This window comes from Pteronotus mesoamericanus, unplaced genomic scaffold (genome assembly GCF_021234165.1).
Source record: "Pteronotus mesoamericanus isolate MK-2021 breed Mesoamerican mustached bat unplaced genomic scaffold, CSHL_Meso_final contig_78, whole genome shotgun sequence".
Taxonomy (NCBI): Eukaryota; Metazoa; Chordata; class Mammalia; order Chiroptera; family Mormoopidae; genus Pteronotus; species Pteronotus mesoamericanus.
Window position 1 is genome coordinate 26,627,647 of NW_026555258.1, and position 22,444 is coordinate 26,650,090.

The following is a 22,444-nucleotide window of genomic DNA, read 5'->3' on the forward strand; positions in this document are numbered from 1 at the left end:
GGATGCTAAGAACCCTGTACCTCTCTTATTAATGAGAAGACAGTTAAAGGACTCTCTTAGTAGAGAAAGAGATTGAAAGAAGCATCTTGTAAGAGCTTTTCATGCAAAATTGACTTGAAGCTTTGAAGCTTCTAGAGTCATGGAGGTTATCTTGAAAATGGCAGGATGAGGTAAAGTTATTCAAATCTGAGAAAAGAGCATATTAAATGAGACTGGTGAGAATATACTTAGATGTATAAATTCCTTAAAATAAAGTTTTGAAAATACAATTAATAATTACTAAATATGCATAGTTTTAAAGTACAAGTTTTTGCTCTTTTACACGAAGGTAATCAGAAGAGTTCCCATAATCATGTCTAAGGAGCAACCAGGGTTTTAAACCAAATGCCATCATTCATCTGGTAGACACAGAGGCTAATTTCGCCCATCACACTGGGAGGGAATAGGCCTATGAGTGATATCCTGGCAACTTAAACTGAAAAAGTAAAGATGGAAGTCAAACAATACTGAATTAGCGAGAATTATTTAAAAGTACTATCGTACAAAGTTTTAGAGCATCATCTACATTTTGAAGCCCGAAATGAAAGGAAATCAATTATGTCTACCAGTTCTCACCTGTGCCTCCATACTTGTCTGTCATGTTGATATCAATGTCAGACTTTAGGCTCAGCATAGTCCTGAGGACATCATCGCTGCCTTTCCCAGCAGCCCACATAAAGGATGTTCTTCCTTCGAGGTCTGAATCATCTTTCACTGAAGGATGTTCTAAAAAGACTTTAACTGTTTCCTGTAAGAAAACTTCATTTAAAACTTTGACACATTAGAGTAGTATTTTTAAAATTATATTTTATTCATTACTCTATTACAGTTTTCCCCCTTTTCCTTCCCTCCACCCAGCACCCCCACTCCCTCAGGCAATCCCCCCACCATTGTTCATGTCCTTGGGTCATGCATATTAATTCTTTGGCTACTTCCCATTTCCTATACTGTGTTTATATCCACATGGCTATTCTGTATATACCTAATTGTACTTCTTAATCCCCTCACCTCTTCACCTGTTCCCCCACACCCTTCTCCCACCTGGCAAACATCAAAACACTCCCTGTATCCATGATTCTGTCTCTGTTCTCCTTGGATGCTTAATTTTTTAGATTCAATTGTTGATAGATTTGTATTTTTTGCCATTTTACTATTCATAGTTTTGATCTTCTTCTTTTTCTTAAATAATTCCCTTTAACATTTCATATAATAATAGTTTGGTGATGGTGAACTCCTTTTGTTTTTTCTTGTCTGGGAAGCTCTTTATCTGCCCTTTGATTCTAAATGGTAGCTTTGCTGGGTAAAGCAAGCAATCTTGGCTGTAGGTTCCTGCTTTTCATGACTTTGAATATTTCATGCCAATCCCTTCCTGCCTGTAAAGTTTCTTTGGAGAAATCAGCTGACAGTCTTATGGGAGCTCCCCTTTAGGTAACTAACTTTTTTTCACTTGCTGCTTTTAAGATTCTCTCCTTATCTTTAATCTTGGGTAATTTAATTATGATGTGTCTTGGAGTGGGCCTTTTTGCATCTACCTTGTTTGGGACTTTTCATGCTTCCTGGACTTGCATGTCTATTTCCTTCACCAAATTAGGGAAGTTTTCCTTCATTATTTTTTCAAGTAGATTTCCAATTTCTTGCTCTTTCTCTTTTTCTGGCACCCTTATGATATGAATGTTGGACCTCCTGAAGTTGTCTGAGAGGCTGCTTATACCATTCTCATTTTTTTGGATTCTTTTTTCTTCTTGTTATTCTGATTGGTTGTTTTTTGCTCCCTTATGTTCCATACCATTGATTTGATTCTTGGCTTCATCCACTTTACTATTGTTTCCCTGTAAATTTTAATTTCAATTAGTGTATCCTTCATTTCTGACTGGATCTTTTTTATGCTGATCAAGTCCTCACAAAGTTCCTTAAGCATGCTTATAACCAGAGTTTTGAACTTTGATTCTGATAGATTACTTTTCTCCATTTTGTTTAGCTCTTTTTCTGGAGTTTTGATCTGTTCTTTCATTTAGGCCATGTTTCTTTGCCTCCTTCTTTTGGTAGCTTCCCTGAGTTTGTTTCTATGTATTAGGTAGAGCTGTTCTGACTCCATGTCTTGGTAGCATGGCCTAATGTAGTGGGTGTCCTGTAGGGTCCAGTGGCACTGCCTCCCCTACCAACCAAGCTGGGTACTCAAGGCGCACCCTTCATGTGGGCAGAGTACACCCTCCTCTTGTAGTTAAGCCTTGGTTGCTGTTGACAGATCAACAGGGGGGATTTACCCAGGCCAGTCAGCTGCAAGGACTGGCTGTGACCACTGACCACCAACCTCAGCCCTCTGAGGAGGATCAGCTGTGCAGGGTCAGGGTGGTGGTGCTCTAACGTGGTCTGTAGCTGTCCACTGGGTGCGCTGGCCCTGGGGTTTCCCAGGTGGTACAAGCCAAGGTCAGCCCCAACCTGTGTATTGCCCAGGGCCACCCTGCCTGAGTTATAAAGCAATCTGAGATGGCTGCTACTTGGGCTTGGAGATTTCCAGGTGAAGCTAAGCTGTGAATCTAGGCTGGCTGTTGCTAGTGCCAGGCCTGGGGCTCACTGAGGCCAGCTGTTACTTGTTTAATAGGGTTTTGGAAGTTGTGAAGCATGAGCCAAGACCAGCCACTCACATGGAAAAGCAGCTTGGGTGGGCCTGTAAGTTGGGTGGGGCAGAGTCTCTGGGGACTCTAAGGTAGGTCAAAGAGTGTTAGTCAGGTTGATCGAGCCTTGGACATGGCACCAGATTGCTGGCTCTGTGAGGGGAGGGTTTAGAAAAGAGACAATGGTCTCTGCTCACCTTGATGCCAGACATGTCAGTTTCTCTCTGTGCACCACTGGTGCCTTTCAAGCTGCTACCTGGGTGCTGAGCTCAGGGGGAGGGAGTCTGAGTAGGTGAGTCTGTGTGTGGGTTCTTTAAGAGGCATTGCTGGGGGCTCCAGCAGTTTCTTCAACCGACTCAATCTGCGCCTGTGTTTTGCAGCCAGAAGTTGTGGGGACTTATCTTCCTGGCACTGGAACCCTGGGCTGGGGGGCCTAGTGTGGAGCTGGGACTCTTTGCTTATGATATCCCTCCTGAATTTTTATCCACCACACATGGATGTAGGACCAGCCTGTTCCCTGTCTGCCCCTCCCACCAGTCAGGATGGATGTGGTTTCTTTAATTCCATGGTTGTCAGACTTCCATCCAGCACTTTTTCTGATGGTTCTGAGTGATGGTTGTTCTATATTCTAATTGTAATTTTGGTGTGATTGTGTGAAGAGGTGAACCATATCTGCTTTGCCACCATTGACCAGAAGTCCTAGAGCAGTATTTGTTATGATAACAAAGCCACTGTCACACGTGACTTCCACTAAGAAGCAAAGTATTTTTTCCTGCTTTTGAATCAAATGAAATTATTGTAGAGTTTTTTGTTATTGTTGATGTTTTTCAAAAGAGAACTGAAACCTCTTCGAAAAAAAGTACAAACATATCAAGGGTCTTGAAATTGAGCTTATAAAAAATACCACTTCTGGGGTTGGCAGATTATGCAAAACAAGTATTTCTTTGAGTAAACATCCATAATGTTCCACCATTTTTTCTTAGTTCCTTTAGCATGTCAATTACTGTATCTGTACCTATGTTAAATTTGGAGTCTAAGACTTAGGTTCAAGATGTTGGGAAAGTCATTTAATCTCTTGGAACCTTGGTTTCTTCATCTGTAAGTGGGGATAATATGACCTGGCTCATAACATGTTCTATCTCATAGTCTTGTGTTAAAACATGGATTGAGTTTTGATTTTCGTAAATTGACTAGACTGGGCCAACTGATTTTCTTATAATAAGAGAAACTTGTAATATTAAAAAAAAGATTCTCTTCAAAATCTACTTTGTATTTTTCTGAGATTTTGGGAGATAAAAGAACATAATGGTTTGCCAAACCTCTAGGTGATAAAGTAAATTTTTATGAGGGAAGGAAGGACTATAGCTATAGTTGTTGTGAGTACCAGAGAGAAAAAAGCGTAGAAAAATGTATTTTCGCAATCTGAGTACTCAATGTCTTCAGTGAAGCATTTGGGAAGGGAAGGAAGATAGAATTATACTATGTTGATGATGACATTCTTATAATTTAATGAAACCAAGGGTTTCTTTCACTAAGCACACGGTGTAGAAGGCATCAAAGTCACTGTGACTGTTTTAATGTGGGCTCTTTGGATGAGTCTCTGGTTCTTGGTGGCTACTCATATTCAGGAAGCTGAGGCAGGCTAGACACTATCATGTTATGGCTGGAATGAGTGACATAATGTATGAGAAAGTGCTTTATAAATGATAAAGGGTGGTTTACTAAGTGAAGAAGTGTTAATATTAGTCAGTATCTTTGGAAATATCAAAACCTCATATGATTGCTTTCTCAGATATATAATATACGTTGTTATTAGCAGTAGTAATGATAAGAATTCATTCTATTTCTTGAGTACCTGCTCAATGACAAGACTACAGTAGGCACTTTCTAATTTTTTCTAATCCTTATAACAATCCTGAAAGAACAGGTATAATTACCATCATTTCACATATGAAGAAACTAAGACTCAAAGAGGTTAAGAAACTTGTGTAAAGAGGTTAAGAAACATGGCTAGCAAATAGCACAGTCAGGAATCCAGCCAAGGTTTGTCTAGTTGTCACACTGCCTTCAGGACAGTTGCAGACTGCTGAATACTAAGTTGTCCTTAATATTATAAAAGTTACAAAAAGATTAAGTATACTCACAGTAAAGCATACACTGAACAGTTACAATAAAAACTGTAACACTTCGCATGTGACTAAGAATTTTATAAAAAACTCAGAATATCACTTGCATTTCAGAGTTAACAAGTATGAATGATTGTTGCAAGATAACTGCTGTACAAACACCCACAAATGAAGGGATGTAAAATGCTGAAATTTGAGTAAGGTCAATGGATTGTATCAATATCAATTTCTTATTTATGACATAGTGTTACACTTTTGCAAGATGTTACCATTGAGGTAGCTAGGGTGAAGGGAATGTGGGACCTCACTGTTTCACTTCTTACAACTGCTTATGAATTACAATCATATCAAAATTAAAATTTAATCAAGAAAAAAGATAATTGTCGTGTTTTACTTACAGCAAAGTTACTCTGAGCCGCATAGTGCAAGGGTGTTGCTCCTTGGCTGTCAGATGGGATGGTTCCAGATTTATTTCTTTCTAGAAGGAGATGGACAATCTGTGCATGGCCTGAAAGCAGACACAAGTTAGCTAGTACATACAAAGGACATTCAATAATTTATAATCTAACGGGGTGAGAACAATCACTAGCACATAATACAACACTCAACATGGTTGCTGGGTAGTGGCACTCAGTGCAGCCTCTTCAAACTTCTCATTAAAGTACTATGATAATGCAGAACAAAGGCAAACATTTATAACACTAAAACCTTAAGTCTTCAATGAGGAAAGAAATGACATTAATTACTATTGCCAGATTGAGAAAAAAAGAATATTGGGTATCAGCTTGTTGCACTTCCTGGCTTTACTTTATAAAACTGCCCGTAAGAAAGGTGGAGGGCGCATTAGAAGCCAGCCCCACTCAGCCACCAATATCCCTGGTCTCCAGGTTCAGCTGCACAACCAGTCTGAACTGCTGCACAGCTGTGCTCTTCCTCAGTCCAGGAGGACATACTATAAAACAATCTGCTGGAATCTCTGAGGCCTCCTATCCATCCCCTCTAACCTCCCTCCCCCAATCTTTTAACATCTAAGCAATGATTTTAAATCCCAGAAAACAAGCGTGCAGAATGATGAGGTGGTGGTGGAGAAAACATTCTGCAACTGCTTTCTGGAGCACGTGGTCTCCACGAGTGAAGAACTGTAGGAAGGATCAAAGAATGAACAAATCTGATAGTATATTTAGGAAACCTGAATTTCATAAATTCTCTTGCTCCAGCAGTCTGAGGAACCAGGCAATGAAGAAGATGCCACACTAGCAGAGCAAGGAGATGCTGCATTAAAACCAGGCAGAAAAAAGGACTTCAGGGAGAGCTGTGCGCATCGACCTGCTCTCCAGCTATGGTTTGAGACAGAGTTCTCCAGAACACAAATAGACAAAAGTAGGATCAAAGGCAATTTAGGCTACATGGTCAACCGAAACACATCTTATCTTGTCTGAAGGATAAAACACCATCAGAAAGATGAAGAGCATACCTCAGAAAGTGATCTAGAGAAGGACCCGGAGGAAGGTTTCAGGACACTATTTGGCATCTTTGACTAAGTGCACAGAGATAGCTTCTATGAAATGAAACAGAATATCTAAGAAGAAAATAAATGGAAATGAAAAAATAATGAAAGAAAGTAAAAAGGGAAATAGAGATAAGAGGAAATATGGATGAGAAAAGGAAATCAAAATATAATCTATAAGAGAGAAAGAATGTAAAACGTACAGAACAAAAAGTCAATTTAGTAATGTGGAGACATATTTATGAAATCTTCCCAGAATGCAGAAAAAAAGGAAAAAACGATGAAACTGCACATTGATATAACTCTAAATAGCAATAATCTGATTACAAAACTGAGTACAAAGGTAAATTTCATTTTCAAAAGAGACAACATATAATTTAAAAACTAAGACCAAAATAATAATTGGGGAAAAAACCTCAGGTTATATTAATAAATAATAAAAGAGTGGTAAGTAAAAGTGGGATAAATTCCCCATTTTAAATAGGTGGGAATCAACAGATGCAGTTTCACTCTTGACTTTGACTCAGGCTTAAAAAGTTTTGATTGATTTACAGGTAACCATTAGTAAAACCTAAATAAGTTCCTGAAACATTAGCCAATTCAAAACCAAGTAACAACAAACTTAATCCATATACCAAAAGGCAGAAAACAAAGGAAACAGGAAAACAAAAGCAAAAAATTTTTTTGAAAAATGAAAACACCAATAATACTCAGAGCAGAATAGCAGAAAATATGACAAATTAATCTTATAAAAATGACTATTAATGGGTAAAACTCCTTCACTAAAAGAGACAGACTCAGATTGCCCCCCCACAACAGACACATACATGCACTCTCTCATGTAAAAACATGATCGCCAAAAAGGTGAAGTAAAAGGCATATCAGGTTTTCCCGATATATATATAAAGAAAAAAATCAAATATGACTGTATTAGCATAAACATAAAATTAAAGTCCTCCTCCCCCAAAATAAATATTGACACTGAATGTGAAAAGAGGCTTATTTTACATTTATATTTGTCAATAAATGTGTGTTACTTTTATAAAAATTAAAAGACATGTTGAAATTAAAACTAATACATGACAGAGAACACATTTATAATACTCAAATTTAAGCATAAATAGAGATATTTAGGTGTAAAATAATGCCACATAATTAAAAATTAAAATGATTAAATAGAAGATGGGAGTTCGGGAAAGAAAAGGCACAGTGAGCTTCCTGTACTCACGTAGTTCCTCCTGCTGTTGATCTTTTGATTCACACTCAACTCACCCAGTAAAGCCGCCCAGTGAAGTGGGGTTCGAAATAAGTTATCGTAAGATGTTATATTGCAGCTTTCGTATGAGGTCAAGACATCGGCCACTGTCACGTTCCCATCAGCGACTGCGAAGTGAAGAGGTGTCCGACCCTCGTAGTCTTGCCAGTTCAGCAAAGACTCTGTTGGAGCGGCATCCTGTTTTCAAGGAACCAGAGACTTCAGACACACATAGAGTCCTCACTAAATCACATTTGACATAAGTATGAACTGAGCAGTTTTCTAAACCTCTGTGTTCTCTCTCTGTTATGGACTGAGCAAAAGCTCCATATTTTGTTCTTTTGCTACCTATGTATACATTCATAAACGATACATAGACTTTGTATGTGTGTTTTTTAATATTTACACTTACACATTATACTCTGTATATCCTTCGGCAATTTTTTCTTTTAACAGTGTACTTTGGGATATCTATGTTGATACTAGTTCATTTGTTAAACCACAATGTAGTTACCCCTTCTCCTACTAAGGGATACTTAGGTTCATTTACATTTTTCCCACTATTAACAATAATGCTGCAATGAACATGCTTCCTTTACATGTCCCCTTGTAGCACATAAACGAGGTTTTTCTCAAGACTAGAAATCTAGCAGGGGAATTACTGGGTTGACGAGTACCTGCATCTTTAAGGAGGTATTGTTAAGCTGTTCTCCAAATGGTTGGACCAGTGAACAAATCCACGACAATGTGTAGAAGTTGTTATTTCCCCAAATGATGCCACAAATTAACCATTTGGCATTATCAAGCTTACTACATTTTTCTCCTTATAGGTATAAAAGGCATTTCACTGATGTTTTAATTTTTATTTCTTTTAGAAATGAGGTTGAGATTTTCAATCACATGTTTATTGGCTTTTTGGTTTTATTTCTCTTTAAATCAACAGTTCACAACATTTACTCATTTTTCTACGGGACCTTTGTCGCAGATGTTATGATACACTGCTTAGGTCTCCTTCAGGACTAAAGGACTTATTTCCTCAGCTGCTTGGAGCACTACCAGCAAATGACCCTCAACAGTCAGCCTTCTGAAACTACATCAGCTAAAGAGAGTTACCTCACCCAAAGTCATGTCCCTTCTTGGATTAGGTCCTATCAAAAGCCACGCCCTCTTGCCCCAATTTGAGAACTCTCTGAAGGGCCATCCCAGATTTAGATGCACTTGTACATTCAGCCTGTTTTACAAAGAATAGTATAAAAGGTATTATAAACACTTCAAAAATACCACAATAGTATTATAGGCCCTTGAGTTTCCCAAATACTAAGATACAATTTACAGGAAAAAGAAAGAAAAATCTGTGAGAATAAGATATGAGTGAAAATTATCCTCCAAGGACTTCCGATATTGGAATTAACACATAAAGAATATGAAACTATCTAAGAAGCATGTAAGAAAATAAAAAATAAAATAAAAAGTGAGCATGACCAAGATTTGAAAAAGAGCCAAACAGAACTTTTAGAAGCAAAAATGTAATCACTAAGATTAAGATTCAATGAACATAGTAAACAAGAGACTGGACTCAGAAGATTTAGTAAACTGGAAGACAGATCTGATGTGATTACCTAGAACACAGCTGAGAGAGACAAGATGTTGAAAATGTAAAAGAGGAGTTAAGAGACATGGAGGATAAAATGAAAAGGTCTAAAATATGTATAATTAGAGACCATAAAGGCAAGAACAAAGAGAATGAAAAGGAGGCAATATTTAAAGAGATAATGGCTATACATTTTCCAGAACGAAGAAGCAATAAACAGGATGTGTACCGAACAGGAAAAAAAAAAGCCACACCTAGACTGACTGTAGCACAACTATAGAATGCCCTATTGAGAAGAATTTAAAAGCAGCCTGAGAGGAAAGATAAGTCATCTATAAAGGAATGACAATTAGACCAATAACACACTCCTTAAGAGTAACAAAGAAAGGCAGAGTGCAGAAAAATAATAAAGACTGAGTTGAGAAAAGTAACTATCTAGAACTGTATATACAGGGAAACTATATATTAAAGAATAACATAGAAATGTAGACATTCTTAACAATTAAAAATAGTTTATCACCAAAAGATCTACACTAAAGAAGTTCTAAGAATTGTATTTCAGGAAGTAAGATAATAATCCTAGAAGGAAAATTTGAGATTCAAGAAGAAAGGCAGAGCAAAGAAATTAGTCAAAATGCAAGTAGAAGTAAATAATTATTATATATACAACATAATATCTTTTAAAGTTTAATTTGTGTGTTGCATGAAAATAGGATGAAATATTAGACTATCATAGCATGTGAATTGGAATTTGGGAAGGAGTGATAAGAAAACCACAAAAACATCTACTGATAAATATTTAAAATTAGTAAGTAAAGCAAGTTAGTTAGATATATAATTAATAAACAAAAATATCAGTTGCATTTCTATTCATGTACAACATGTATAGAAATATACACCCATAGATATGTTTTAAAAAGTTCAAAGTGTCACTGTTTGTAAAAAGCAAAAAAACTGTAAACAGTTCCAAATCTCCGTCAATAACTGGATGAATAATGTGTGGTTTATTTACAAAATGGGATACTATATAGCAGTAAAAATTAACATATGACAGCTACACACAGCAATAAAGCTAAAATCACTAGCATAATGTTCAACAAGACAATCATGTTGCAAAAGAATGCATATAATATGATTCCATATACATAAAGTTTAAAAAAAACATTAAAAACTAAACAAGGTGTTGTTTAGAGACACAAACATATGTGGGAAAACTATAATGTAAGTAGGTGAAATGATACACCCAAAATTGAGGATAGTGTTTGCCTCTGAGAAAGGAGAGAATAGAATGGTACTGGGAAGTACTCAGGGGACTTGAAAGGTAATGGTAATGTACTTTTTCTTAAACTCAGTGATGAGTACATGAGTATTTGTTGTCTCCTTATTCGTAACATCTTACATCTATTTTACAAATATTCACTTATGTCTACTCCCTATTTAATAAAAACAAGGACCAAAAAACAAAGTCAGGGAACGATAAATATAAATTTAAAAGAGCAGTTGATGGGGGGACAGGAATGAACATGGCCTCGGGAGAGAATGCATTTGGGAAATGGTACACAGAAAACTGCTATGTGGTCTTAACTAGCGGTATTAAAATGTCCTACAATATTTCTTGAGTGATGTTTGCATGTTTGTCATACTCTTTTGCTTCATAATCTCCTTGTGTGACCTATACAGGATATGCTTTTGTGTATATTGGCTATTTCATAAGACAAGAATTTTAGGGGGAAGACCAGCCAGGTCTGCCAGCACCGCTGCACTCACCAGAATGCATCGCACTGTATGAACGGCGCTCGGGTCTTTGTGGTTGGCTGCCCAGTGAAGCGGGATTTTGCCTTCAACATCAGGAATTCCGATGTTGGAATCATGCTTGATAAGCAGCTTCACATGCTCAGGGTTATTGTAGTAGGCGCTCCAATGCAGAGCTGTTTGCTATAAGATTGAGATTCTCAAAATAACAACAGTAACAACAGCAACAATAACAGCACAACAAATTTTTCCCAGGCTCTAACTGTTGTTAAGAGCTTTGACATATTTTATCTCATGTAGTCATCACGACAATTCTAGGAGAAAGTACCTTTGAATTTGCACATGACTGATGAGGAAACTGAGCACAAGGAAGATAAGTAATCTGCTCAAGGACATAAAGGCAGTAAATGGCCAAATTAAGATTCTAACCCGGGTGGGCTGCTGTCGGAATCTGCCCTCTTAGCCACGGTGAGCGCTTAGGCCATCAGGTACCAAAAGAAATGGTGATGCTGAGAAAGAGAAAAGCAGCCCAATAATTTATGAATAATTATTAACGAAGTAACTGATGATCTTGATATTGCATCGAGCCCCTTAAAAATTTGATACAATGTTTTGAATTATATGAGCTATCAAAAAGGTCCATATATAGGAAATCATAGATCTGGAATTCTTTTCTGATATCAAAGAATAAATTTAGCTATTGAAAATACAGCAAAATTTGCTTAATTTCAGATAAAAGTTAAAAAGGAACATCCTGAATGTGTGGATGTTTCTTTAAAACCTCTTCCATGTCCTCAGTGACATACCATAGTAAGATTGCTCTACCAAGAGGTTTATTCAGGAGACACACAGAAACTGTTTAGATATACATTGTCCCTTTCGAGTAGCATTGTTATCAATCCAGTCTAGAATTAGATCATTTAACAGCAGGAACCAAGCTCATTTGTCACAATAAACACTTTATAAATACGTGGTATTCATTCAAAGTGTACCTATAGGCATTTAACATAAAGAATCACATTTTAACTTATTATCTTTTATTCAGTAATAACTGCAGGATGAAAAAGTCACAAATACAATAGCAATTAATTTTCCTATAATTACATTTTCAATAAACAACATGTACAGTTTCTGTAATTCTTTTTCTTTTCCCAAGTTATGTTTGTTCTGAATATATTTATTGAAATTAATATTATGTCTTTTGAATATAAGAATAAAAATGTTTGGGGTTGTATTTTTTTACATCTCTGTTTTTTATTTTTCTACTAATTTTCTTTTTTACTGTGGCAAAAAATATCTATAACATAAAATTTACTATTTTATCTGTTTTTAAGTATACAGTTCAGTGGCATTAAGTATATTTGGCTTGTTACGTAACCATCAGACCATCCATCCCCAATATTTTTTAACTTCTCAAACTGAAGCTCCATACCCAATTAACAGTGACTCCCATTCCCACCTTGTCCCAGCCCCCAGCAACCTCTGTCCTAGTTTCTGTTTCTGTGAGTTTGATGACTCCAGATGCCTCATGAGTGGATTCATACAATCTTTGTCCTTCTGTGTCTGACATTTTACTTAGCCTAATATCTTCAAAGTTCATCAATGTTGTAGCATGTGTCAAAATTTAATTCCTTTTTAAGGCTGGATAATATCCCGCTGTATGTATACACTGCATTTTGTTTAGCCATCTGTCATCAATGGACATTTGGGTTGTTTCCATTTTTTTGCTATTCTGAATAATGTTCCTATGAATATGGATGTGCAAATATCTGTCCTAGTTCCTGATTTCAATTCTTTTAGGTGTATACCCTGAAAGAGTATGACTGAGTCATATGGTAATTCTATGTTTAATTTTTTTTTAGGAACTGCCATATTGTTTTCCCCAGTGGCTGCACCAATTTAGATTCCTACCAGCATTGGGCAAGGGTTCAAATTTCTCTATATCCTCACCAACACTTGGTATGTGTGTGTGTGTGTGTGTGTGTAATAGTAGCAACCCTAAAGGAGGTACTACTATTTGTAGTTTTGATTTGCTTTTCCTTAACGATTAGTGATGTTGAGCGTCTTTTCATGGGCTTGTTGGCCACTTGTATATGTACTTTGGAGATATGTCTGTTCAAGTTCTTGGCCCCTTTTTAATTGGGTTGTTCTTTTTTTTGTTGTTCATTTTTAATGTATGTCATAAAATTATTGGTCTGTGACAGACTGGAAATTAAAAAACAAACCAATCCTTTCCCTCAGATACTTTGAGAATCACTGCTCTAGGCGTTTATCTTCCTCTATTCCCTGTGCCGGTCTGGACTGTGTGGACCCATTTTCCATCTGCCTTCACTGGATAACCTCCCATCCCTGTTCAATACAGAATAATATACGGATACCAGAGGGAAGTACAAAGTATCTAAAATATTTGGGGAAGACATTATAAAGCCCAAAGACATTCATAGCTTAAGTGATTAATGGTCTTTGAGGATTTACCAAAGTGTTTTTTTTTAGTAAAATATTAGCACTCTAGAAATGCTGTGAGTTAGGAATAATATTAATTTACAGCAAGCTGTAAAATAAAGTTGATTACAGAACTCTGGGTTATGTGACTATTAAACAAAATCTGAAAACCACATAAAGAACACTATGAGAGTGAAAGGATTATTGCACATAAACCCAGTAGATTTAATCATAAGAGTTTTAATTACATGGGAGCGTTAGAGTTAGCAAGACTCTATAATTAAGTGCCTGGTGAAAATGAAGAGGAATATTGCACTTGTCTAAGTAAAGACCACATTTTTTCCCTGTAGAAAATAAGCAGAGCGATAACCAGTCGATCAAAACAATGACCAATGTGTACGATACGTTAAAATTCAAGAGCAGAGAAGACAATAGATCCTCGCAACAAATGCCAGAGTGGATGTTAGAACCTAAATGAAACTGCTAATATTTCATAGCTAACATTTATGGAAAGCATACGCTGCACTGGGCATTGTGCTAAACGCTTTATATATATTATCTCATTTTCTCCTCAACACCCTATTATCCCCTTTTCACACACGAGAAAATTGAGGCACAGGAGTAATTTGCCCAAGGACACAGAACAAGCAGTTATAACTTCCAGACTGAAATCCAAACAGTCTGATGCCAAAGCCAGGCCGTTCAACAACTGCGCACTTAGTACAGCGCCAGGCACTGGCCGCCACAGATCTAACCACCACGGTCACTATCACAACCAGCTGTTAAATAATGGGTTTCTGTTTGAATTCTAGTCCTGCCACTTGGATTTTTGGCAGAATTTTAATCTTTTTGAACTTCTGTTTCCCCACCTGTAAAAAGGACATGATACTACCTACCAAATATGGTTGCTAGGAGGATAAAATGACAGGATTTAAGTGAAATACTTTACTAGGACATATGGAGACTTGGAATTGCGCTACTGTGTGTATGAGTGGTAATTGAGGTTCTTCCTTGAGGTTTCATACTATAAACGGGAGCATTTGCTTTCTGCTCTTATTTGTCTTGGATTGTGGCAGTGCATTACCTTGTTTTTGTCCTGCGTATCCACTTCTCCTGGGGCCATAAACTTTAGCAGAAGCGCTAAACACTTGGGGCTCTTGTGCCGAGTGGTCAGGTGCAAAGGAGTCATCTCTTCCAGGTCCTTTTGCATCCAATTTGCTCTACGTGTGAGTAAGAGTTTCATGAAACGATAATTTCCCTAAATAAAAAAGTAAGAGATGGTAAGAAGAAAGTTAGTCTGGGGTCAAATTTTTTTTTTTTAATTTTAAAATGTTCTGAAGTATTTTAATTATTCTGCTAGAGTAATAACATTCAGAATAATTAATAAAAAGAAAAATACTTATAATTCTATTACTCTATCAATTGTTTTATTTTTTCATATTTCCTTCCAACCTCTTTCTATATGCACATAGTTTACATAGTTGCTGGTCAATATTTCATTGTATAAAAGCAATATATTTTATTTAACTATTCTAAAATTATTTCCAATATTTTCTTCACAGAAACTGCTACAATATACATCTTCTTCTCACATAGCTGTTTTTCTTCTTATTTATTTTTTATGAGAATAGGCCTGGCTGGTGTGGCTCAGTGGATTGTGCACCAGCCTGTGAACTGAGAGGTCGCTGGTTCAGGGCACATGCTTGGGTTGGGGGCCAGACAGGCTGGGCGCGTGCAGGAGGCAACCAACTGATGTTTTTCTCCCTCTCTTTCTCCCTCCTTAACTCTCTCTCTGAAAATAAATAAATAATATCTTTAAAAAAAAAGAATAAATTATTGGGAACCAACTTACTGGGTCAAAGGAGTTTATACATTTTATGTCTTGGGGTTTTTTTGGGGGGTGTATTCTCCAAATTGCTATCTAGTAGCAGCAATAAGTACATTAGTTTCAGCATATTCTGACCAATACAGCACATATTTATATTCAAGGTATGATAACTTTGTGAAATAAGCAGAGATTTTAAACCCCAATAATAGGTGAGGGAAGTGAGATTCAAAGGGGATGAATATTCTGTTCACGATCATCTGATTAAGGAGGAGGTGGTTAGTTTTCTTGAACGCAGTTATTTACAGGTACAACTAAGCGAAAAGCAGCTTGTTCAGACTTCGAGTCCTTGGCTCATAAGTCACCTAAACACAAACTCAGGAGTCATGATAGGCCATCCACTTGCAGGCAGTACTCTCCACATCAGTTAAAGCCTCCACTCTGGTAGAATCAGCTCATCTGGAAAAAGAACCAACTACAAGGGCTAGAGCAACACACTGGCAGGGATGCTGGTCAACCAGTATAGGACAGCCCCCCCTTTCCCAGGTTTCGCCTTCCATGGTGTCCCCTACTAGTGGTGAACTGCAGTCTGAAAATATTCAATGGAAAACTGAATAAACAATTCATAAGTTTTAAATTATGTGTAGTTCTAAGCAGTGTGATGAAATCTCATGCCATCCAGCCCTGTCCTGCCTGGGATGAGAATCATCCCTTTGTGTAGTGTATCCACGCCATATACGCTACCTGCCCACTAGTCACTTAGCAGCCATCTCGGTTATGAGAGGGAAAGAGAGAGGGAGGCAGGGAGACTGCATTCACATAACTTTATTACAGTATATTGCAATACTTTTTCTATTTTATTATAGTAAATTACACTTTATCAAAGGCATGTGTGTATAGGAAAAAATAAAACATATATAGGGTTCAGTCCTAGCCTCAGTTTAAGGCATCTGCCCAGGGTCTTGGAATGTATTCCCCACAAATAAGGGGCAACTACTGTATTGTATAGTACATCTGTGTAATATAGGAGCTTTGAAACAAAACCCACAAAAAACAGTTCTTTTGAGGTCTTTCCTAAGATGCTTAGTACCACAGATATTTCAAAGTCAAGATGGCCAAACGGTATTGCATGGTCAAATTCTCAGCCTACCTCATGCCTATTTCTTTCTCCCTATTCAAAACATAGTGGGCAGGTTTCATCTTCTGAGATCCTCTCCATCCTTTACCCTATTGGAAACTTGGTGGTTTAGGCTTATAATGCATTGATGTTTTACTATGAGGGGCTATCGGTGTTAGTAAGGAAGACAACTGTTGACTGAGCAGCCTCCCGCCATGATGATGACTGTGAGGCTCTAAGGCAAAGGGGACCAGTTAGGGCAATGGTGAGGTGCAGAAGGATGAATGAGAGTTGCCTCCTTGCCCAAGGGGCAGAGACAGGCTTCAAGACAAGCTCAAGAACTGGGGCAGAAATAAGAGAGAACAAGGCTAGGAAAAGGGATGGACAGACTTGGAATGGACCAAAAAGTGAACTGACTCAACTCAGTTACTTCCTCTCAGAGAGGCTTGTCCTTCACTCTAAGTAGACCGCCCTTAATCTGTTCTTTTTTATTCTAGCACCCTTTCATATCATTCACATTACTTTTCTCAGTTTATAATGACATGTGTTTGTTTCCCTTCACTGTGATCACCCTCACAAGCTATAAGCTATAGAAACTATGTTTTAGTGACCATTGTGCTTGGCAGAGTTCGTGGCACAAAACAGTTATTTAATAAATATTGAAGGATTGAATGAATAAGGGGAAATCAAATATCTTCTAGAGGTTTCATTTCTATTTAAAAATTATTACAGTTGCTACATTAGATCATAGCAGTTAAGAATCTTAATTCTCAGATATCTGTGTGTTTTGTCTCACTTACTTTTTAATGTTTCATGTTTCTGACCTTCATGCACAGTGGACATCGTTTGCCAGGACTTTCCATTTTGCCCAGTGCCAACTTTTAAAAAGGAAGGTGCTGACATTTCCTCAAGAGGGCACCCTGCTCTAAATATCTTGCCATCTTTTCTTGGAAAAAAGCATAAGTGCCCAGGAAAAACAAGTCTATGTGGTACTTCACACCAAAAAAATAAGGGTTGACCTTTCTGAGCATAACATTTCAAATATTACAGAATAATTCATCATGACCTTTTAAAGATATTCAATCACACAATCAATTTGATTCTGAAATTTAGAGGAAAAGGAAACTAGAATGTGTTGAGGGACTGACTACTGAGTTATTGAGCCTTGTTCTGAAGGAGGCAACAGTAAAATGTTTGCACCTAACTTCACTTATTACAAGATATTTGACAGATTTCATCTTTGCTTCCCACAGAGGTATCATAGAAAAATTCTACAGGTTAAATAAAGTACCTTCCTATGTCTTTATTTCCTCATCTGTAAAATAGGAATAATAATAGTACCTGAGATTATTATGCATATGAAATGGTAAAAACAGTATGTGTAAAGTACTTAGAACAGCGCACAAAGCAAATGCTCAATAAATGTTCGGTAGTTTTATTATGCAGTTTTCCCGTGTGGAGGAGGTAACAAAACACAGATGGTCAAGTGAAACCAAGACTGGCCCATGATAGAGCGCATGTAGACAGGAAGATATGACCATATATGGAATACCTAGTTCAGCTAGTGATTGGGGAGAAACCCAAGGTTAAGGATAGGTAAAAGTAAAAAATAGTTGGAATGCTATAAATAATAGTTTTTCTGATTTTTTTTTACATTGAGAAAGATGTCTATACCTATACATAATGATAATATAAAATCAACAAGGGCATTCCCAAAAGGAATTTAGCTGATGCCATGGGAGGGGTCAGCTATATGATCAGGAGCTTCTCTTATTTGACAGGACAGAAACACATCAGAATGCTGGAACAGGAAACAATATAATCCAGTTGGACCAAGGTCAACTTCCTTGGTCTCATGAACAAGCATTTATTAAATACCCAGTGAATGTAAACTCAATTCTAAGGATGAGTATAGGGGACAGAAAACTCAGAGCTGAAATCAGGATATTTCTAGTGTCAGAGGAAAATGGTAAGATATTAGTTCAAGGCATCAAGCTAATTTTATAGCTCTCTGAAGGTTACATGCTTCTGGGGACCCATGTCACAGGGAAGCTACTCTGCTTCCTGTAAAGCCCCCTCAATACTAAAGGAAACAAACAAAACGTCTAAACATTTCCTCACTATTGCTTGAAACTGGAAATTTTCAGGTTTATTCTTTTTAAAAAATTTTTTAAAAGATTTTGGTTTATTTTTAATTTTATTTAGACAGAGGGGAAGGGAAGGAGAGAGAGAGGGGGAGAAACACCATTCTGTGGTTGCCTCTCATGCACCCCTACTGGGGACCCTGGCCCGCAACCCAGGCATGTGCCCCAACTGGGAATCGAGCTGGCAACCCTTTGGTTCACAGGCCAGCGCTCAATCCACTGAGCCACACCAGCCAGGGCAGGTTTATTCTTATAACACAAATACATTGGGGAGGATTTAGAAGTGAATAATTCAGTATCATCTCTTAGGACCACACAGAACCTCTTAATGCTGAGGTGTGGACTGTTTTAGGATCTGCTTTTATAATTTTTGACTGTGTAGAAAACAGTATAAGAGTTAAAGAGATAACACATCAAAAGAATCTGTATTCTTAAGAAAAGCCTAAAGTTAAGACAGAAGTGAGACAGCTGAAGTTACAGAAAAGTCGTGATTTCGTCACTGAAAGGACATTAACTCTGATATGACCAGGTCTATTATGCCACTGAAATGTGAAGAACTTTCCTAATGCCTCTGAAACACAGAATGTTTTGTTTTGTTTTTGTTAGGTAGTCATAATCCTCATCTTATTTTCTCTTAATTATTGATACCAAGAGCTGCTTCTTTTGTCTGTAATGTAAATGCTTACAACACTTGGTTTTTCTCCAAATGCATGAGAAAGAGCATAACATCTAAAAGGGTTAAAGAGATGAAAAAGTTCTCTGACCTGGAGAACAGAATTTGAAATGAGTCTGGGAAATGATCAACCTAAAATGCCTCTTTTAACCTTACACAGTATTTTTGTCTGGCCAGTTCTCTAAGATGAACTCCCTTTTAAGAAAAACATATAGTCATTACATCTTAATAACAATAATATAGACGGTTTGAATGAAATACCTTGCTATTTTACCTTAGATTCTTCCTTTCTAAAGAAATAAAACATGACAGAAATGATTAACGTTTCCATTCGCCTTTCCTAATTCCATCACTGTCTCTCCTTCTTCAGACACTCCTGTCCTAAATTTGTCCTAAATTTGTTTGTCATTCCAATAAATGTTTTAATACTCTTACTTCTTATAAACATACATATCCATGAGTTATACAGTATTGTTTTAGATGTTTCCAAACTTTACATAAATAGTACTGTATGAATCACTTACCACCTTTTACTCAAAGCAGTATTTTTGAGATTTATCCAAGTTGCTTTGCTTCATACATTTTCACTGGAGAAAGTATTCTGTCATATGAAAATAATATATTGCATTTATTTATTCCCTACAGGAATACTTAGTATGTTTCTTATTTTTTCACTGTTATAGACTATATTGTAATACATTTTCTTGTACATGTCTCCTGGTAAATTTGCAAGAATTTCTGAAACTTCTGGGTTGAAACTGTTCTCTAAAATAGCTATTCCAACTCACATTTCCACCAGTAATGTATGAGAATTCTTTTTACTCCACATCCTTGACACACTTGGTTTTGCCAGACTGGCTAACTTTTGCCCATAAAATGGACATACAATTGTGTTTTACCATAGACTTAATTTTCATTTCCCTCATTGAGGTGGAATGTTCTTATATACTTGTTGGCTATTTGTGTCTTCTTTGTGAGAATAGCCTTTTAGTGTTGTTCACTCATTTCCTCTCTTAGCTATTTGTCTTTTTCTTAATGATCTCTAGGAGTTGTTTACATATTCTGGATACTGATTCTTGGTTGGCTTTGCAAATATCTTCTCTCTCGTGTGGCTTGTTCTTTTGCCTTGTTTGTGTTCTTCCCCTAGGATCGAATTCATGATCCGAATAATGATGTTTTTAGCTTTCTTAGCATTACATTTCTTCATATATTTTGGAATTTTTGTTGAGGTTCATTTTAGAGAAGATTGTTTGCTGTTATTTTTTTCCTCTTTGTTCACCATTATAGCTGGTAACACCCAGCTTCCCATCCATTATAAGAATCTGTTCTTATAATGATCGTTTGCAGTCCTAGGTCTAGTGATATGAGGCCTATCACAGTTATTATCACTAAACTTGTGGGTAGCTTCCTGGTCCTGACTTTTGATCTTTGTCCTGCCCCTGCCACTTCTCTAGATAAAACAGCTTCATTGTTGGTTATGGCCTCATATTCACAAAAAGAATACTCCCAAAATTTAAGTATTTTTTTGGCGTCAGAATGAATATGACGACTCATGGAGTGGGAAAAAAAAGGGGGGGGGGGTCTTTCTGAACCAGCAGTGTCCAAAATCATCTTCTACAAAACTGCTATCTGTTCCTGGTAGGCGCCTTAATCATTAACTTCTAGGCAATTGGCAGCTAATCATCAAAACATTCTGGATCCTCAGCTCTGCCACAGTTTCTATACCAGGCTCATAGGAGCTTTGCTATTTGCTTCTTCTTTGGTTGAAACAATTCCTTTAACAGACTCCAGTGCTCAAGACTTGGCCCACTTTACTACAGCAGCCCCCTCCCACCAGCGTTTCCCCGTCAGTCTCTCTGCATTCCCTCTGTGTCCTCAGCGCGTGTATTTCCTCTCGTTGTAGTGGGGAGAAAGCAATTGCTCACTATATATACAAGTGTGCACTACACTTTTTGTTCACTTATAGGCTTGTGTGTAATTCTGCCCTGGAATTTTATAACTATACATACAATGCCATACAATAGCACGCACGAATGTGTAAGGTGGGCATTCTGCTATATTTCGTTCTGCATCCTAGCCGTATTAGGTACCAAAATATACATTTTTTAAAAACTAAGGTGGTAATAATAGAAACATAATGTTATTATTAATTCTAATGGCATCTCTATAATTACATATCTATAAAACTTTCAAGGCATTTGCCATATTAATTTTTTTTTAAAGAATCACTATCGCTAGGAAGTATACAGACCACAAATATCAGTAACCTCATTATATCAAACTTTTCTGTAATGGCTACAGGCACAATTGAGTCTTGGAAATGCCACCAACAGTGTTGGGAGTGGCAACCTGCCACGAGGCCTGAGCGTCCCTGCATGGACTTAAAGGGTACACCGAGAATGCAAAGTCTTGATTCCTCTTTAGCTGGGCCATTTCTTAGAGTTGGGTTTGCAGTGAGCAGTCTCAAGGAATGAGGTAATGTCACCCTCCTGGACATCAGACAGGAGCAGTCTTGCTTACTGCTCACTGAAGTCTGGAGAGATTCCTAGAATTCAGCATTCCTCAGATGCCACGTAAGCCCACTGTATGCTTGGTGTCCCTCTGCATCCTCTGCATTGCCCTCATGGTTCTTGGGGGCGAGGAGGTAAACTGATGCAAATATGCAAACGCTCATGCTCCTTGTTGTGCCATTAGTAAGAAAGCTTTTATTTTGTCTCTGATGGTAATGTCTTGTGTCTTCTACGAGTACTCATGGCCACCTTATTGCCTTGTAATAAGTTAGTACACACAAAAGAAAAATGTAGGGTAAAATTAAATCCAAGGCCTGACAGCACAGGCAACGAGGATGGGATGCTGACAGACAGAGTTTTCCCGAAGAGTAAGGACATGGGCCCTGCAAGTTGGGTTTGCGCCTGAGAGCCTCCCTGAGATCACGCCCAAGTGGTGGGCAAGGCTGGGGAGGTAAGGCGCCCCACTGTCCTATCGGTAATGAGTCTAATGGCCAGGAGTAGGATTAAAACGAGCAGCCTGAATGGTGAAATGGTACCCCTGGGCAGGCAGGGGAAGGGATGTTAGTGTGACACTGGGGCAGCAAGCTGAAGGGCAGTGAGGCGGTGGCGGCTGAGCTGAAGGCTGTCCAAAGTGGAGATAAGTGGTGAGAGCAGTGAGGACCTTGCTCTTCCATGAAGAACTTTGAGTGGACAAAGTGCATTAGACGTTCACTTGGTTGAGACAGGAGCGAGCAGCTGCTCAAAAGCAAAAGTGAATGCAAAGCCTAGCACAAGCCAACTGCACTATGGACCAGACTCTACTGCAGCCTCTCCTGTCTCGCAATGAGGACAATGTACAGGATGTAGAG

The 22,444-nt window shown here is 37.7% G+C and overlaps 1 protein-coding gene across 2 annotated transcripts in view; it reads right to left on the minus strand.

Moving 5' to 3' along the window:
• The window catches only part of INVS (inversin), a 132,805-nt gene that overhangs the window by 52,141 nt on the left and 58,220 nt on the right, over positions 1-22,444 (minus strand). The window contains exons 4-8 of one of the 2 annotated variants that reach the window (XM_054584609.1): positions 14,412-14,585; positions 10,901-11,068; positions 7,560-7,740; positions 5,179-5,288; positions 616-787 (exon numbers count right to left, since the gene is read on the minus strand). In XM_054584609.1, coding sequence (XP_054440584.1) covers positions 616-787; positions 5,179-5,288; positions 7,560-7,740; positions 10,901-11,068; positions 14,412-14,585 — 805 coding nt within the window. The remainder of the gene's footprint in view (positions 1-615; positions 788-5,178; positions 5,289-7,559; positions 7,741-10,900; positions 11,069-14,411; positions 14,586-22,444) is intronic. The other variant, XM_054584610.1, reaches the window with a different exon arrangement.